The 15,186-nt window shown below is 39.7% G+C and overlaps 3 protein-coding genes across 3 annotated transcripts in view; 1 reads left to right on the forward strand and 2 right to left on the reverse strand.

Moving 5' to 3' along the window:
- The window catches only part of LOC149584708 (uncharacterized), a 42,420-nt gene that overhangs the window by 16,747 nt on the left and 10,487 nt on the right, over positions 1-15,186 (reverse strand). The gene's annotated exons all lie outside the window — the stretch shown is intronic.
- LOC149584709 (uncharacterized) lies at positions 6,571-9,398 on the forward strand. Its single transcript, XM_089863330.1, has 3 exons — positions 6,571-7,070; position 7,334; positions 8,927-9,398. Exons 1-3 carry the CDS (start codon positions 6,709-6,711, stop codon positions 9,335-9,337), a joined length of 774 nt encoding a protein of 257 aa, XP_089719456.1. The 5' UTR covers positions 6,571-6,708; the 3' UTR covers positions 9,338-9,398.
- LOC149584710 (uncharacterized) lies at positions 9,331-11,443 on the reverse strand. Its single transcript, XM_089863328.1, has 2 exons — positions 11,178-11,443; positions 9,331-11,090 (listed from the first exon to the last, which is right to left on the reverse strand). Exons 1-2 carry the CDS (start codon positions 11,219-11,221, stop codon positions 9,554-9,556), a joined length of 1,581 nt encoding a protein of 526 aa, XP_089719454.1. The 5' UTR covers positions 11,222-11,443; the 3' UTR covers positions 9,331-9,553.

The following is a 15,186-nucleotide window of genomic DNA, read 5'->3' on the forward strand; positions in this document are numbered from 1 at the left end:
GATAATAGACTTTACTAATCTAGACAATTACTACGTCTTTTAATTAATATTTTATAAATACTACCTGAATATTTTTTTAAATATGAAAGATTATATTTTTTTTTTAGATTAATGAGTTAAAAAAATTGGTATCCATGTTTCAGCTAAAGGGATAGGTTCAATGTTTTCCGACTAGTACAAGATGAGGGCAGTTTTAGGTAAAAAAATGTGCCTGAAATTATGTGTGCCAAAAAAAATCGAATTAAAACGTTTAAAATTAAGAAAAGTACGTTAGATATTTTGAAATTCAAACTAGCCGCGAAATACCGCCCAACTTGTTTTTCACACTGTGACGTTGCAAATGTCTCTTGATTCATTGGTTGTTTGGAAATTCTATGAGAGCGGTAGCTCTCTTAGATAAGACTTCATACTGCTCTTAATGTATAAGGAGGGTTTTTTGTTTGGATGTAGTTTTTTTTGTATTGTACTAATTGGTTCAAGAAAACTCCACTGAACTACAATTCGGACTCTTAATATGTGGTTAAAATTTCAAAGAGATCCATTAATTAGTTTATTTTATAAAAAATAAAGTTGCTAAGGGTGGTTTTCATTTCCATAAAATTAATCACAGATTTTGACGAAAAACTGGAAATTTCCCATAGAAATAACATGGGAAATTTTCCAAAGTTACAAATTTTGTCCATACCCTTACAAAAATAACTATACGTCAGATAGATTTGAAAACGGTCTTAAATGAAAGCCCCATATCCATAGTTGGCGCCTATTTTTTTTTCATCAAGAAAAATTAAGTTTAAGTACTGTTTTTCATATTTTTAATTACTTGCTCCGACTTACGTGGTTTACCCTGAAACTATGGAACCTGCGACATTTTAGCATGAGTAATGTAGTGTATGAAGCGAGTTAGGTCGTTTTACCGCGGTTATAGTCAAATTCTTAGAACAAATAGCTAGCTTAATGGACATTTTATCTTTTCTCTGTTTAGGTTAAAGCTATTTAAACTTGATTACCTTGTGGGTACTTGTGGGTGCATGTAGGTACTTGTGGGTACTTGTGGGTGCTTGTCGGTACTTGTTGGTGCTTATGGGTACTTGTGGGTACTTGTAGGTGCTTGTGGGTGCTTGTGGGTACTTGTGGGTACTTGTAGGTACTTGTAGGTACTTGTGGGTTCTTGTGGGTACTTGTAGGTACTTGTGGGTGCTTGTGGGTGTTTGAAGGTACTTGTGGGTGCTTGTGGGTGTTTGCAGGTACTTGTGGGTGCTTGTGGGTGCTTGTAGGTACTTGTGGGTGCTTGTAGGTACTTGTGGGTGCATGTAGGTACTTGTGGGTGCTTGTAGGTACTTGTGGACGCTTATAGGTACTTATGGGTGCTTGTAGGTACTTGTGGGTGCATGTAGGTACTTGTGGGTGCTTGTCGGTACTTGTTGGTGCTTATGGGTACTTGTGGGTGCTTGTAGGTACTTGTGGGTGCATGTAGGTACTTGTGGGTGCTTGTCGGTACTTGTTGGTGCTTATGGGTACTTGTGGGTACTTGTAGGTGCTTGTGGGTGCTTGTGGGTACTTGTGGGTACTTGTAGGTACTTGTAGGTACTTGTGGGTGCTTGTGGGTGTTTGAAGGTACTTGTGGGTGGTTGTGGGTGTTTGCAGGTACTTGTGGGTGCTTGTGGGTGTTTGCAGGTACTTGTGGGTGCTTGTGGGTGCTTGTAGGTACTTGTGGGTGCTTGTAGGTACTTGTGGGTGCATGTAGGTACTTGTGGGTGCTTGTAGGTACTTGTGGGCGCTTATAGGTACTTATGGGTGCTTGTAGGTACTTGTGGGTGCATGTAGGTACTTGTGGGTGCATGTAGGTACTTTTGGGTGCATGTAGGTACTTGTGGGTGCATGTAGGTACTTTTGGGTGCATGTAGGTACTTTTGGGTACTTGTGAGTGCTTGTAGGTACTTGTGGGTGCATGTAGGTACTTGTGGGTGCATGTAGGTACTTTTGGGTACTTGTGAGTGCTTGTAGGTACTTGTGAGTGCTTGTAGGTGCTTGTGGGTACTTGTGAGTGCTTGTGGGTACTTGTGGGTGCTTGTAGGTACTTGTGGGTGCTTGTTTGTACTTGTGGGTACTTGTGAGTGCTTGTGGGTACTTGTGGGTGCTTGTAGGTGCTTGTAGGTACTTGTGGGTGCTTGTAGGTACTTGTGCGTGCTTGTAGGTGCTTGTGGGTGTTTGTAGGTGCTTGTGGGTGTTTGTAGGTACTTGTGAGTGCTTGTAGGTACTTGTGGGTGCTTGTGGGTGTTTGAAGGTACTTGTGGGTGGTTGTGGGTGTTTGCAGGTACTTGTGGGTGCTTGTGGGTGTTTGCAGGTACTTGTGGGTGCTTGTGGGTGCTTGTAGGTACTTGTGGGTGCTTGTAGGTACTTGTGGGTGCATGTAGGTACTTGTGGGTGCTTGTAGGTACTTGTGGGCGCTTATAGGTACTTATGGGTGCTTGTAGGTACTTGTGGGTGCATGTAGGTACTTGTGGGTGCATGTAGGTACTTTTGGGTGCATGTAGGTACTTGTGGGTGCATGTAGGTACTTTTGGGTGCATGTAGGTACTTTTGGGTACTTGTGAGTGCTTGTAGGTACTTGTGGGTGCATGTAGGTACTTGTGGGTGCATGTAGGTACTTTTGGGTACTTGTGAGTGCTTGTAGGTTCTTGTGAGTGCTTGTAGGTGCTTGTGGGTACTTGTGAGTGCTTGTGGGTACTTGTGGGTGCTTGTAGGTACTTGTGGGTGCTTGTTTGTACTTGTGGGTACTTGTGAGTGCTTGTGGGTACTTGTGGGTGCTTGTAGGTGCTTGTAGGTACTTGTGGGTGCTTGTAGGTACTTGTGGGTGCATGTAGGTACTTGTGGATTCATGTAGGTACTTGTGGGTACTTGTGAGTGCTTGTAGGTGCTTGTGGGCACTTGTGAGTGCTTGTAGGTACTTGTGGGTGCTTGTAGGTACTTGTGGGTGCTTGTAGGTACTTGTGGGTGCTTGTAGGTACTTGTGCGTGCTTGTAGGTGCTTGTGGGTCTTTGTAGGTGCTTGTGCGTGCTTTTAGGTGCTTGTGGGTGTTTGTAGGTGCTTGTGGGTGTTTGTAGGTGCTTGTGGGTGTTTGTAGGTACTTGTGAGTGCTTGTAGGTACTTGTGGGTGTTTGTAAGTACTTTTAGGTACTCGTAGGTTCTTGTAGGTACTTGTGGGTGTTTGTAAGTACTTGTAGGTACTCGTAGGTACTCGTAGGTACTTGTAGGTACTTGTAGGTACTTGTGGGTGTTTGTAAGTACTTGTAGGTACTCGTAGGTACTTGTAGGTACTTGTAGGTACTTGTGGGTGTTTGTAAGTACTTGTAGGTACTCGTAGGTACTCGTAGGTACTTGTGGGTGCTTGTAGGTACTTGTGGGTGCTTGTAAGTACTTGTGGGTGCTTGTAGGTACTTGTGGGTGCTTGTAGGTACTTGTGGGTTCATGTAGATACTCGTAGGTACTTGTAGGTACTCGTAGGTACTTGTAGGTACTTGTGGGTGTTTGTAAGTACTTGTAGGTACTCGTAGGTACTCGTAGGTACTTGTAGGTACTTGTAGGTACTTGTGGGTGTTTGTAAGTACTTGTAGCTACTCGTAGGTACTCGTAGGTACTTGTGGGTGCTTGTAGGTACTTGTGGGTGCTTGTAGGTACTTGTGGGTTCATGTAGGTACTTGTGGGTGTTTGTAAGTACTTGTAGGTACTCGTAGGTACTTGTAGGTACTCGTAGGTACTTGCGGGTTCTTGCCCCGAGTACTTGTGGGTGCTTGCTCCGGGTACTTGTGGGTGCTTGCCCCGGGTACTTGTGGGTGCTTGCCCCGGGTACTTGTGGGGCTTGCCCCGGGTACTTGTGGGGGCTTGCCCCGGGTACTTGTGAGTGCTTGCTCCGAGTACTTGTAGGTACTTGTGGGTGCTTGTAGGTGCTTGTGGGTGCTTGCGGGTACTTGTGGGTGCTTGTAGGTACTTGTGGGTACTTGTGGGTGCTTGTAGGTACTTGTGGGTGCTTGTAGGTACTTGTGGGTGCTTGTAGGTACTTCTGGGTGCTTGTAGGTACTTCTGGGTACTTGTGGGTGCTTGTAGGTAGTTCTGGGTGCTTGTAGGTATTGTGGGTGCTTGTAGGTATTGTGGGTGCTTGTAGGTATTGTGGGTGCTTGTAGGTATTGTGGGTATTTGTAGGTATTTGTAGGTACTTGTGGGTGCTTGTAGGTACTTGTGGGTGCTTGTAGGTACTTGTGGGTGCTTGTAGGTACTTGTGGGTGCTTGTAGGTACTTGTGGGTGCTTGTAGGTACTTGTGGGTACTTGTGGGTGCTTGTAGGTACTTTTGGGTAGATGCTTTGCCCGGGTGCTTGTGGGTACTTTTGGGTAGATGCTTTGCCCGGGTGCTTGTAGGTGCTTGTGGGTAGGTGGAATTTTTAGGGGGGCGCCTCGCGTTTCAATAAATGATTGTAAATAATGTATTATTCTAATTACAATAAGAATACAAACTTTTAATGATTTACGTTTTATTTTTGAAGTATCATTATAAATAAATGTCTGATTGAGCTAAAGTTATGGTCCCCTTTATACAGGGTGTTTCTGGAAAGTCTGGCACAAATTAACAGGCATGTTCCTTGGGTCAAAAGGAGTCCGAAAGGTCCTATGACGTTTTATGGTAAAGCGCTTCGTTGCGACGTTATGGGCTCTCAAAAGTAGGCCGAAAAACAAGGGGATTTTGCAGAATTATAGCACTAGTATTGTGGTTTTGACCCAATTGTTTTCGATTATTGAGCATAAGGCAATGATCGAAATAAGTTCAAAACTATTGGAAGACCGTGAACGTGTTAAACGGCCAAAAGCGTTAATCCCTTTGTTTTTATTAATGATTGTAATTAAAGGTAAGGAAAGTAGCTCAGATATCGGTTACTTGTTTGTTCAGATAGACTGGTAACTGACCATTCTTTTATTCTTTTTTTCAATAAGACACATTACTTTTACAATAATTCGAATGAACCCCTTAAATTTTACAATAAATGGAATCGATTCCAATTACAATAATTCGAATCGAACCCAATTACATTGTTCTACAAAAATTGTTCAAAATGGGCACCATCAACGTTTAAGCAAACTTGCGCGCGTCGTTTGAAAGATTCACGAACACGTTCGAAGATTCCTGGCGTGTTACGGATGCTATCACATCCATCAATTATCCTTTGTCGTAAGTCTTCGACATCGCGAACTTCACTTCGGTATACCAAGTCCTTGAGATGGCACCAAAGAAAAAAATCGCATGGGTTGAGATCGGGAGATCTTGCTGGCCACGCAACAGTTCCGCCTCGACCTATCCACCTCCGGGGAAACGCGACATCAAGATATGCTCTAACTTGAAGACTAAATTGGGGCGATGCGCCATCTTGCATGAACCACATTATTTGTCGCAGTCGTAACGGTACGTCTTCTAAAAGCTCCGGTAAATTGTCACGCAGAAAGGACAAGTACGCCTCCCCATTTAGCCTCGGTTGCAAAAAGTTAGGCCCAATAGACCAGGAAAAAAATACCCCTGGAAGTTTTGTTTTCCCTCAGTAGTACTGGATTTGAGGTCGAGAGGGGAGGTATAAGGGGTGTAAAACTTAATTCAGTTCAGTTCAGTTTAAAAAATGATGCTTACTCCTAGAAAAGTGAGCATTCGTCTGCTCTAATGGAGCTTTTAGAAAGCCGAGGCTTACGTGTAGAAATCCAAGTTACAAACAACTTTCATTAAATTAACCGCTTTAAATTGATTTTATAAATAATGAATAAGTTAAATATGAAAGGAGGTTCAGTATGTTGCGTAAAGAACTGTACTAATAACAGCCGCGGTCATCGTTCTTTACTGGAAAAAAAATGTTTTCATAAGCTACCTAAAGATCCCATTTTAAGAAACGAATGGATTTCAAGAATTCAGAGTAGTTATGAAGATGATGATGTTGTAGCTAAACCTCAAAGAAGAATTATTTGGCAACCAAAAAAGACAAGTGTCGTATGTGGTGTGCACTTCAATTCAAGTGGAATCAAGCAAAGAGATGACATTTTACCAGTCTACCTAGGGAACCGTTATTACCCTTCAAATGTGCAACTATCAGCTACGAAACTTGATGATGACCCAGAAGGTTTAATCCAGAATATTGGTTCTGAAGTGGAGATAAGACAAGCCGTTGTTGAAGAATGTGCAATTAAGCTTTCAAACAAAGACGAGCTTTTAAAGATTAGTAACTTTGGTATGTTAATATTCATTATTTTTATCTTGAATGTTTGCTCATTAAAGCTTTTTCCCAGATCATGTATATTTTCTTCCTGAGGACCCCCGTCAAGTGAAAGAACAGCTCACATCAGCGCTGTCTCATATAAAAGAGTTAGAGCAAAAAGTTTCACGTCTGCAAACGTTTTTGGAAAATTCCAAGAAAGAGAATATTTCTCTTCGTGTTACGATTAGGCGATTGCAACAAGAATCACAGAAAAATTCCACAGGCAATTTTTCTTTCACTACAATTTCGAAAGATTGTAAGCAATTGAAGTACTACACTGGCTTTGCATCTACTGAAGAATATAACACACTTTATGCCCAAATTGAACCTGAATTGGCAAACTTACGATTATACAACAATGGGGTTGGATATGAGAGGAAAGTTAAACGACCATGCAGTAGTGAGTCAACCAAAGGCCGCCCAATGTCCCTTGATTTCAAAAACCAGCTATTTTTAACATTATGCAAGATTCGAGTAGGGCTACCAAATAAAGATTTGGCCTATCGGTTTGGGATATCAAAAACTACTGTTAACAACTATTTTACGACGTGGTTGGATATGTTATATAAAAAGCTGACGCGCATCCCTATTTGGCCATCAAGGAAAGTGGTAGACGATTACATGCCCATTGAATTTAAGGAAAAATTTCCAAGTACAAGAGTCATAATCGACTGCACGGAATTTTTTATTGAGACGCCGAGTAGTTATGCTGTACAGAGTGACACATATTCAAATTACAAGCGACATAATACAGCTAAAGGTTTGATTGGAATAACTCCAAATGGGTTCATATTAGGGATGCAACGATGCATCGGCCAAGAATCGGCTTCGGGCAGAATCGGCCACTTGGCCGAATAATCGAATCGGCCGATTTTTCTAAGGTAATCGGCCGATTTTTTTCGGCCGACTCTTTTTGGTTAGATCTAATCTTTTGAGCTAGTATAAAGGAACTAACAAGTTTGCCATTTAACAAATAACGTAATTTAACCAAATTCTCCGTCAGCCCCCCCTTTCAAAAACGTTACCAGTACCAGTTGCTCTCTAAGAGCGTTTCGCACATGCGCAATCGGCGCAACCGAGAGAGAAAAAAATCACGGTAACAACGCTGAATGCTGATCTCTCTAGTCTAGGGTAAGCCTTTAACCGTATTTTCGGGTTTACCCTTTTTGAATTTCCTTCTCAACGGATCACGTGACGTCTTACTCCTCGGTTGTGCGCCGAGGTAGGTGCGCGGGAGAGCCATGGTGCCCGACCGTTATGGTTTGCCTTCCCCTTCTATTTTTGACTCTCCTTTCGATTTGTGCTCACTGCTACTTCCCACCAAAGAGAATATACCAAGAGGACTGGTAACTTTGTAAATAGGGACCGGGACTGATTTTGACATTTTTGAGAAACAAGTTCCGGTTGTTCACGTGACCGTGTCGTTTACTTGAAAATTACCTTGTGTACGTCAATGGTCAAACCAGAGATCACGGATGTGTATTGTAGAAGGATTAGAGACTAGGCCTCAAGGGCCTAGACATAAGCGTACTAGTGTTCCGCGCACAATTTTCGCGCATACCGAGCCTATGTAAACAATCTCTGACGTCATATCGCCATTCTCCTAGAGAACGCGTGTTTTAAACAAGGTGCCACTAAATCTTTCCAGGCTTAATCCTTTGAATATTTTCCATAATATAGTTAACATAAATAGAAATAATAGTAAAAATATAAATTTAAATAAGATTTGCAAACGCTTGAGAAACTCCCTTTACTAGGACCCCGATACACAAAAGACCGAGGCTTAAGCTTCCTGAACGTCCGTAGCTCGCGGCCATCTTTCTTGTTTACATGGGCTCGTCTAGGTTTGGAGGGAGGGTCAAAACTCATACCCCCTTTTTATGGACAAATAAGGTCTAGCTTTTTTTAGTAGAGGGGAAGCTACGAGTCTCTACTCCTTCTACAATACACATCCGTGCAGAGATCAACCCTTTGCCACCACCAAAAATAAGCCGACATAATTTAACCAATAAAAGGCGTCGCGGCTTAGCCACTTAACAAAAACCGGATCTAGTTACTCCAAAACCGTGGCCGGGCTTTTCAAAACCCCTGTGGAAGGCTAGACTTTTTGCTCCTTTTGGTATATCCTCTTTGTTCCCACCCGTTTCACAAACAATGTCGCTCTATCACAGTCTGGATTTTATTATTGTCAGCTATCCCTCTAATGTGTTTGGTGGCATTGTCTCTAGCGTGTATTCCTGCAGTCCCTTGTTTACTTAAAGTAATAATACTTGAAGTCTTGAATGGTACTTGTTGTTTTTAAAAGGCTGAGAAAGGAAAGGGGTTTTTTAGGAAATGAAACTTAAAACTCACGCTTAAAATTCTTTTTTCCTATCCGGAATGCAAAGAAAGAACTAATCAAAAACAAGTTGTAGCAGAAAGAATGAACAAAATGTGTGTTGAACTAAATGAACTAGTATCTCGGAAACCAAACTAGATAGATTATTGTCCTTAGATATTTTTGACAAGTAGCACTCCTATACTAACGCCTAAAACGTATAACCTTGAGGCTTCGGCCGATTAATCGGCCGAAGCCGATTTTTTACAGACCGATGCATCGAATCGGCCGATTCCGAAAAATTACGAATCGTTGCATCCCTAGTTCATATCATTTGTCTCAACTTTGGCTCCAGGTAGGATGTCTGACTCTGAGTTGACTATAGAAAGTGGTTTGCTAGCCTTATTAGAGCCAAATGACTCGGTCATGGCAGACCGTGGATTTCTAGTAGCAGACGTCTTGAAGACAAAAGGAGTAGGACTAAATATACCTCCTTTCCTTGGAGGAAAACCTCAGCTATCTCTTGCAGATGAACAAATTACCAGAGAAATTGCAGCAGTTAGAATTCACGTTGAACGTGTTATTAAAGAATTGAAAGACTTTCGTATATTGAAATTTACTTTCCCAAATTCAATGAGTGCCAGTCTTGACAAAATTTGGAAAGTATCCTGTTATTTAGTTAATTTAATTTCTGAGCCACTTCTCGACGTGACAAGGAAAAGAAAGGATAAATAAGAACGTTCTTTTTATTGGTTTACACTTTTTGGTATAACAAAATAAAAATTCAAATTTGGTATTCATTGACTTTGAACCCAAGTCTTACACTCACTGAAAACAATGACTTAACAATATCACAAGTTTAGGGACTTAACAATATCACAAGTCTAGGGACTTAACAATATCACAAGTCTAGGGACTTAACAATATCACAAGTCTAGGGAGTTAAAAATATCACAAGTCTAGGGACTTAATAAAATGACTGAAGAAAAAAGTGTAAAGTTTAGGTAACATTACTTCAAAAAATAGTTTCGAGTCAAATGAGATTCTTTCACAATAACCATCTTTCCCAGTATCTACATACAAATCACAGAAAGAAAGCCCTGAAACTCCTAATTGACCCTGTATTTGGTAATAATAATCATGTGTTCGGTTTAACATAATTTTGCCAGTCTTATCTTTCTTAAGACATGTTTTTAAATTATGGGTAAAGGTATCTTCTATTGTTAAGCCCAATTCTTTAGATTTTGACATGGTTTTAATCTCTAAAAGTCCATATTTATCTTCATTTTCATCAAAAATGAGACGGTCAGGAGATGCACCAACAATAGGAAATCCAGGATTTATAATAAAACCCACTTCATACACATGAACTTTAGCTTTTAAAGCGCAGTATTTTAATACTGCCTTTGGTTCGTTTCTTGAACCCTCCTTTACATATTTTAGGTGTGATAGAGAAGTTCCTCCTTTAACACTTTTTACAAATTGCGATGTTACTTCCTTCCTCCGTTTCACAATTTTCCCAAAATTGGATGCCGTTAAACGTTTCAGTCGTTCAGATTCCCATAGCTGGCACTGAGATTGACCACGGGTAGCTTTTTCAATACTTCTTGCTTCTTCTAAAGTCACTTGGCATGATTGAGGAGTCACACAATTACCCACGTTAAATGCTACTTCGTTAAGTGGCAAATCCAGTCTGGGAAATGCTTGTTCTGTTGTTTGAATTTCTGGTTGCGTTTCAACACCATAATTAATACCCGGCCCTTCTACAGCTTTATAATTTTCTTCTTCCATTATTCTGACCCACATAGAGCGGATTCCCATGTCTTTTAATGTGTTTGAGAAGGTCTTTATGGTCACATCTTCTGTTGGCATGGACGAGGTGCTCTCATCAAAAGATGAATAAGCAGAAACACAAACCTTTCTTTGCCTCTGAGATATTGGTTTCCGGTGGTTTTCAATGTTATATTTTTTAAAGTTTAATGAACTGAAATGGGATGTATTTAGGTTTTTATTTATTGATTTGAAATGTCCCCATTTTTGGGGTCTTTCTGTGGGTGACAAATCTTCAGGAACGAAGACCCTATTTTCCATTGTGCAGTCTAATATGAACCACAGAACGGCAGCCACATGGCAACAAACCCCACCTTGCCCACAACGGCATTCACAAAATCCTTGCTCTACACCTCCACTATTGCTATTTAAAGCCACGTAACAGTTGTACTTTTCATTTACTTTGTAGGATGCTCCTACTTTAGCTTTGATGTAAACAAGAGATTGACTAGCTTGATTAGAGAGGAACACATTGTTGACTCTATTTGACTTGAACATGGTATATCCCTTTTTGTTATGTTTATTGCTCTTGGCATGATGGTCAGTTATGGTACTACTTGAAAAACATTTTGGAATATCTTTCAGTTGTTTCGTCCAATTTCCCTTGGGGAGTTTTTGTGTTATCAAATTTTCCGGTTTAAGAGGCTTTAAAGGTTTTCTACAATATAATATGTCAAAAATGGTTAATTTGTACATACTTAGGTTTGCCAACGGATGATTTACGCTCTAATTTTTAACCACATACCTTATTTTAGACGGCTCCATTAATTTGATGGTTGGCTTATGCATAAACCTAACACGTCGGCTAAATTCAAAGTTGTTAATTTGTTAACCCTTAGTCATACCTAACGTTTTGAAGCAGACGAACCGTGAATATAATGACAGGAATAGAAATAAGCGTACTAAATAAATACTAATAATTTCGACCAATCAAAATAGTCCACACTTTCTGGACCCTGCGGAAGTAGTGTATTACAGAAAAACCAACTTGTAGGGGATTTTTTTTCTTGGTCTATTAAATGATCTGCTACAATTCCGCACCAGACGTTCAAACTAAACTGAACTTGATGTTTCATGACAGAGGTCGCGTGCGGGTTTTGTTGCTTCCACTCGTGATAGTTATGCAAATTAAGTATCCCGTCACGCGAGAAATTGGCCTCGTTGGAAAATAGCAAAGTACGCGGAAAGTCTAAGTCATTTACCCGTGCCACAAACCACTGGCAGAAATCGACCCGTCTCGGATAATCAGCTTCGTTTAAAGCTTGTACCTTTTGCAAATGGTATGGGTGTAACTGATATCCTCGAAGGATTTTCCAGACGATTACATGGTTAACGCACAATTGCCGCCCGACGTTCCTGGTACTGGTTGTTGGTCATCTTCGAAAATTGTCAAAACGGTGTCCTCTACATCCTCGGGAACAATCGCCGCACGAGGTTCAGGTCCCGACGGTTGAAGTTTCCCGGTTTCTCTCAACCGTCTGTCGACTGCCGTAAATGTTTGTCGATTGGGAACTTGTCGTTGAGGAAAGTGCTCCTGGTACAAGCGCCGAGCTTCCACCGCATTTCCCCGAGCCAGTCCATACATAAGATGGATATCTGAGTACTTTGCATTCGTGAAGTAGACCATGATTAGTTCCAGATAAGCTTCCAAATGTGCACGTACTTCATGAAGCACGTTAAGGTAGACACATTTAAGCCGTCTGTAAAAAACCTTCAACTTCTGACGTTGAAAGATACCCTAATGTTTAGACCAACACAGCATAATTGGTTTTTAACGGAGGTGGATAGGTCGAGGCGGAACTGATGCTAAGCCAGCAAGATCTCCCGATCTCAACCCATGCTATTTTTTTCTCTGAGGCCATCTCAAGGACTTGGTATACCGAAGTGAAATTCGCGATGTCGAAGACTTACGACAAAGGATAATTGATGGATGTGATAGCATCCGTAACACGCCAGGAATCTTCGAACGTGTTCGTGAATCTTTCAAACGACGCGCGCAAGTTTTCTTAAACGTTGATGGTGTCCATTTTGAATAATTTTTGTAGAACAATATAGTTGGGGTTCATTCGAATTATTGTAAAAGTAATGGGGTTCGATTCGAATTATTGTAAAAGTAATGGGGTTCGATTCGAATTATTGTAAAAGTAATGGGGTTCGATTCGAATTAATGTAAATGTAATGGGGTTCGATTCGAATTATTGTAAATGTAATGGGGTTCGATTTGAATTATTGTAAATGTAATGGGGTTCGATTCGAATTATTGTAAATGTAATGGGGTTCGATTCGAATTATTGTAAATGTAATGGGTTCGATTCGAATTATTGTAAAATTAATGGAATCGATTCGATTTATTGTAAAATTAATGGAATCGATTCGATTTATTGTAAAATTTAAGGGGTTCATTCGATTTATTGTAAAATTTAAGGGGTTCATTCGAATTATTGTAAAATTTAAGGGGTTCGTTCGAATTATTGTAAAATTTAAGGTGTTCATTCGAATTATTGTAAAATTTAAGGTGTTCATTCGAATTATTGTAAAATTTAAGGTGTTCATTCGAATTATTGTAAAAGTAATGTGTCTAATTGAAAAAAAGAATAAAAGACTGGTCAGTTACCAGTACATCTGAACAAACAAGTAACCGATATCTGAGCTACTTTCCTTACCTTTAATTACAATCATTAATAAAAACCAAGGGATTAACGCTTTTGGCCGTTTAACACGTTCACGGTCTTCCACTAGGTTTGAACTTATTTCGATCATTGCCTTATGCTCAAAAATTGAAAACAATTGGGTCAAAACCACAATACTAGTGCTATAATTCTGCAAAATCCCCTTGTTTTTCGGCCTACTTTTGAGAGCCCATAACGTCGCAACGAAGCGCTTTACCCTAAAACGTCATAGGACCTTTCGGACTCCTTTTGACCCAAGGAACATGCCTGTTAATTTGTGCCAGACTTTCCAGAAACACCCTGTATATGTTTCTGCTTAGTGCAGATTTTGAAAATGTAAAACAATTTCTTAACATTCTTAATTAAAATGAAGACTGAAGGAACAGATATTAATCAAAAATGTCTTGATTAGAATCAAGACCTAAAAAGTATCGATAAGACTGAGGTTATCACTTGTCTGAATGATCAGATATTAATTTTTCTTTTTAATTGAAACTTAAATGCATGCTTAAGAAAAAACAACGTTCCATTACAGTTTTCCGTTGAAATAAATTATTTTACTGGTAATCAATTTCAAAAATTTACTTATCTCGGCTTTTCGACCACAATTCCATTCCCCGAAAACATTTTATCATTACATTAATTACTTTTGGGAGATAACGTGTCAAAATAGCCTATAAAAGAAGAAAAAACTGTAATAGCGGTCTGTTTAGCCATGATAACAACCTTTTAAAAGTTGCAAGCACTATATAACCCTTTCGAGACTAACTGGACTTGAGCAAACTATAGCTTAACCTGCTACTAGTACGACCAGAGAGAATTGATGTAATCTGGAGTTGAAATTTCATCATGTGCGACCTGCGGCCCTGAAACTCTCCCATAGTCCCAATGTGTGTAGAACATAATTTTTTCGCTGTTATCTGCCAAAATCAATCTTTCTAGATAGTGCCGCCTGCTCACTTGAATTTTTCATGATATAATAAGGTTTGAATGAACAAAATTCTAGATTACTATTTTCACTACTATGTCCCTCTGCTAACTTGAAGCAAACTTTCCTCTCTTTCTGCAGCTCATTACCGGTGCCATTCCCTTGACTTTCTGTTCGTTATAACTACTATCATGAATTTATTTATTTCAAAACAAAATATAAAAAAAATGGAACCTTTTTCCTTTTGTGCTACTTAGAATTTTCAAATGTATATAATGTTGTGCCGTGCCATATCAAATAGTCTCTGACCATTGTTAGAAACTAGAAATAGAAATTGGGCAGTAACACTGATCATGCCCTGAACTATGAGAAAGAACAATACGACGGTTGACTAAAGTACACTTGATATTACATCATTTTGCAAAACCGCGAGTAAAAATCTTACTGTCCCTATTCAATTTGGCGCCATTGGTTTTAGAATAATTAAAATGTTCCACTGCGAAGCGTGCCGGTCACAAATGGGGATGTAACGTCTTTAGGAACCTTTTAAAACGCAAAACTATGCACGTACTCTCCCAAAAGTAATTAATGTAATGATAAAATGTTTTCGGGGAATGGAATTGTGGTCGAAAAGCCGAGATAAGTAAATTTTTGAAATTGATTACCAGTAAAATAATTTATTTCAACGGAAAACGGTAATGGAACGTTGTTTTTTCTTAAGCATGCATTTAAGTTTCAATTAAAAAGAAAAATTAATATCTGATCATTCAGACAAGTGATAACCTCAGTCTTATCGATACTTTTTAGGTCTTGATTCTAATCAAGACATTTTTGATTAATAGGAGATGAAGGGAGCTCTAGACCACTGTATAGTAGCTTTTCACCCACCGTCACTATCACTGGGGGTGGGGAAGCGGCGCATATTTGAGAAGACCTTTGTAAACATAATTCTGATTTTTCATGTTTAATTGTTTATTATCCTTTTTTCTCTTAACTCTCGGTTACGTTGTAGAGTAAGGATGATAGAGATTTGTCAAAATTGTTACAGGTAATGTCCAAAACCCCACATTTTTGCGCTATTTTGGCAAAGGCTTAGCTTCCATGTATAATAATGGTATGGCCATATTTTAGCTAATGGCCCTAATCTAAGCTTTAAC

Source organism: Phalangium opilio, unplaced genomic scaffold, assembly GCF_054372755.1.
Source record: "Phalangium opilio isolate 3A_F unplaced genomic scaffold, DU_Popi_V2 ptg001170l_1, whole genome shotgun sequence".
In the NCBI taxonomy this organism is placed as follows: Eukaryota; Metazoa; Arthropoda; class Arachnida; order Opiliones; family Phalangiidae; genus Phalangium; species Phalangium opilio.

What these genes read in the sequence shown, in the direction of transcription:
- LOC149584710 (XM_089863328.1), bottom strand. Translation starts at nt 11,221, where the DNA reads ATGCATAAGCCAACCATCAAATTAATGGAGCCGTCTAAAATAAG. An exon ending in ATGGAGCCGTCTAAAATAAG is followed by an intron (nt 11,091 to 11,177) that starts GTATGTGGTTAA and finishes ATTATATTGTAG; the next exon opens with AAAACCTTTAAAGCCTCTTA.
- LOC149584709 (XM_089863330.1), top strand. Translation starts at nt 6,709, where the DNA reads ATGTCCCTTGATTTCAAAAACCAGCTATTTTTAACATTATGCAAGATT.